Source organism: Austrofundulus limnaeus, unplaced genomic scaffold (genome assembly GCF_001266775.1).
Source record: "Austrofundulus limnaeus strain Quisiro unplaced genomic scaffold, Austrofundulus_limnaeus-1.0 Scaffold1533, whole genome shotgun sequence".
Lineage (NCBI taxonomy): Eukaryota > Metazoa > Chordata > Actinopteri > Cyprinodontiformes > Rivulidae > Austrofundulus > Austrofundulus limnaeus.
The window spans coordinates 51,190-52,146 of record NW_013953935.1 but is presented as its reverse complement, the minus strand read 5'-3'; the positions used below and the strand labels follow the sequence as shown (position 1 = coordinate 52,146).

General features: G+C 36.3%; 1 protein-coding gene across 1 annotated transcript in view; it reads right to left on the bottom strand.

The window, feature by feature from the left end:
* Nucleotides 1-957, bottom strand: part of unc13d (unc-13 homolog D (C. elegans)) — a gene marked incomplete at its 3' end in the record, with an annotated part of 28,163 nt that overhangs the window by 25,771 nt on the left and 1,435 nt on the right. The window contains 2 exon segments of the mRNA XM_014032762.1: nt 265-334; nt 728-799. Of these exon segments, the coding sequence (XP_013888216.1) occupies nt 265-334; nt 728-799 (142 nt within the window).

The following is a 957-nucleotide window of genomic DNA, read 5'->3' as shown; positions in this document are numbered from 1 at the left end:
ATACAACATGGACACACAATACACCATGGACACACAATACACCATGGACACACAATACAACATGGACACACAATACAACATGGACACACAATACAACATGGACACACAATACACCATGGACACACAATACACCATGGACACACAATACACCATGGACACACAATACACCATGGACACACAATACAACATGGACACACAATCAGCTGCTGGACTCAACAACTTCTAACAAACAGAAAGGTTTATCTAACTAATAACATTTATTACCTGTAGTTTTATGACAATATTTCCCAAAAAGTCATCGGTGCCTTTCTCCTTTTTGGCCTCTTTGATCATCCTGAACAAAGTGGAAAATTAATATATATATAATAGAGTGTCCAGTGTACTTCCATTTATACAGTAAATACTAACAGTGGTATACTTCCCTTAATATAATAAATACTAACAATGGTATTCGTCCATCTGGGTGAGCGACACCTCTTCATCCTTTGGCCTCTTTGATCATCCTGAACAAAGTGGAAAATTAATATATATATAATAGAGTGTCCAGTATACTTCCATTTATACAGTAAATACTAACAGTGGTATACTTCCCTTAATATAATAAATACTAACAATGGTATACTTCCATTAATACAATAAATACTTACAGTGGTATACTTCCATTTATACAATACATACTAACAGTGGTATACTTCCATTAATACAGTAAATACTAACAGTGTTTTACCTTCTCAAGCTGTTAAAGTTGGTTTTGATTTCCTCGAGTTTCTGGGTGAGCGACACCTCTTCATCCTTGTCCCTGTAGCAGAAGAGGAAAACAAATTAAACCTGGAGAGTAAAAGAATACACACAGTACTATCTGAGCCTGACCTGGAGAGTAAAAGAATACACACAGTACTATCTGAGCCTGACCTGGAGAGTAAAAGAATACACACAGTACTATCTGAGCCTGACCTG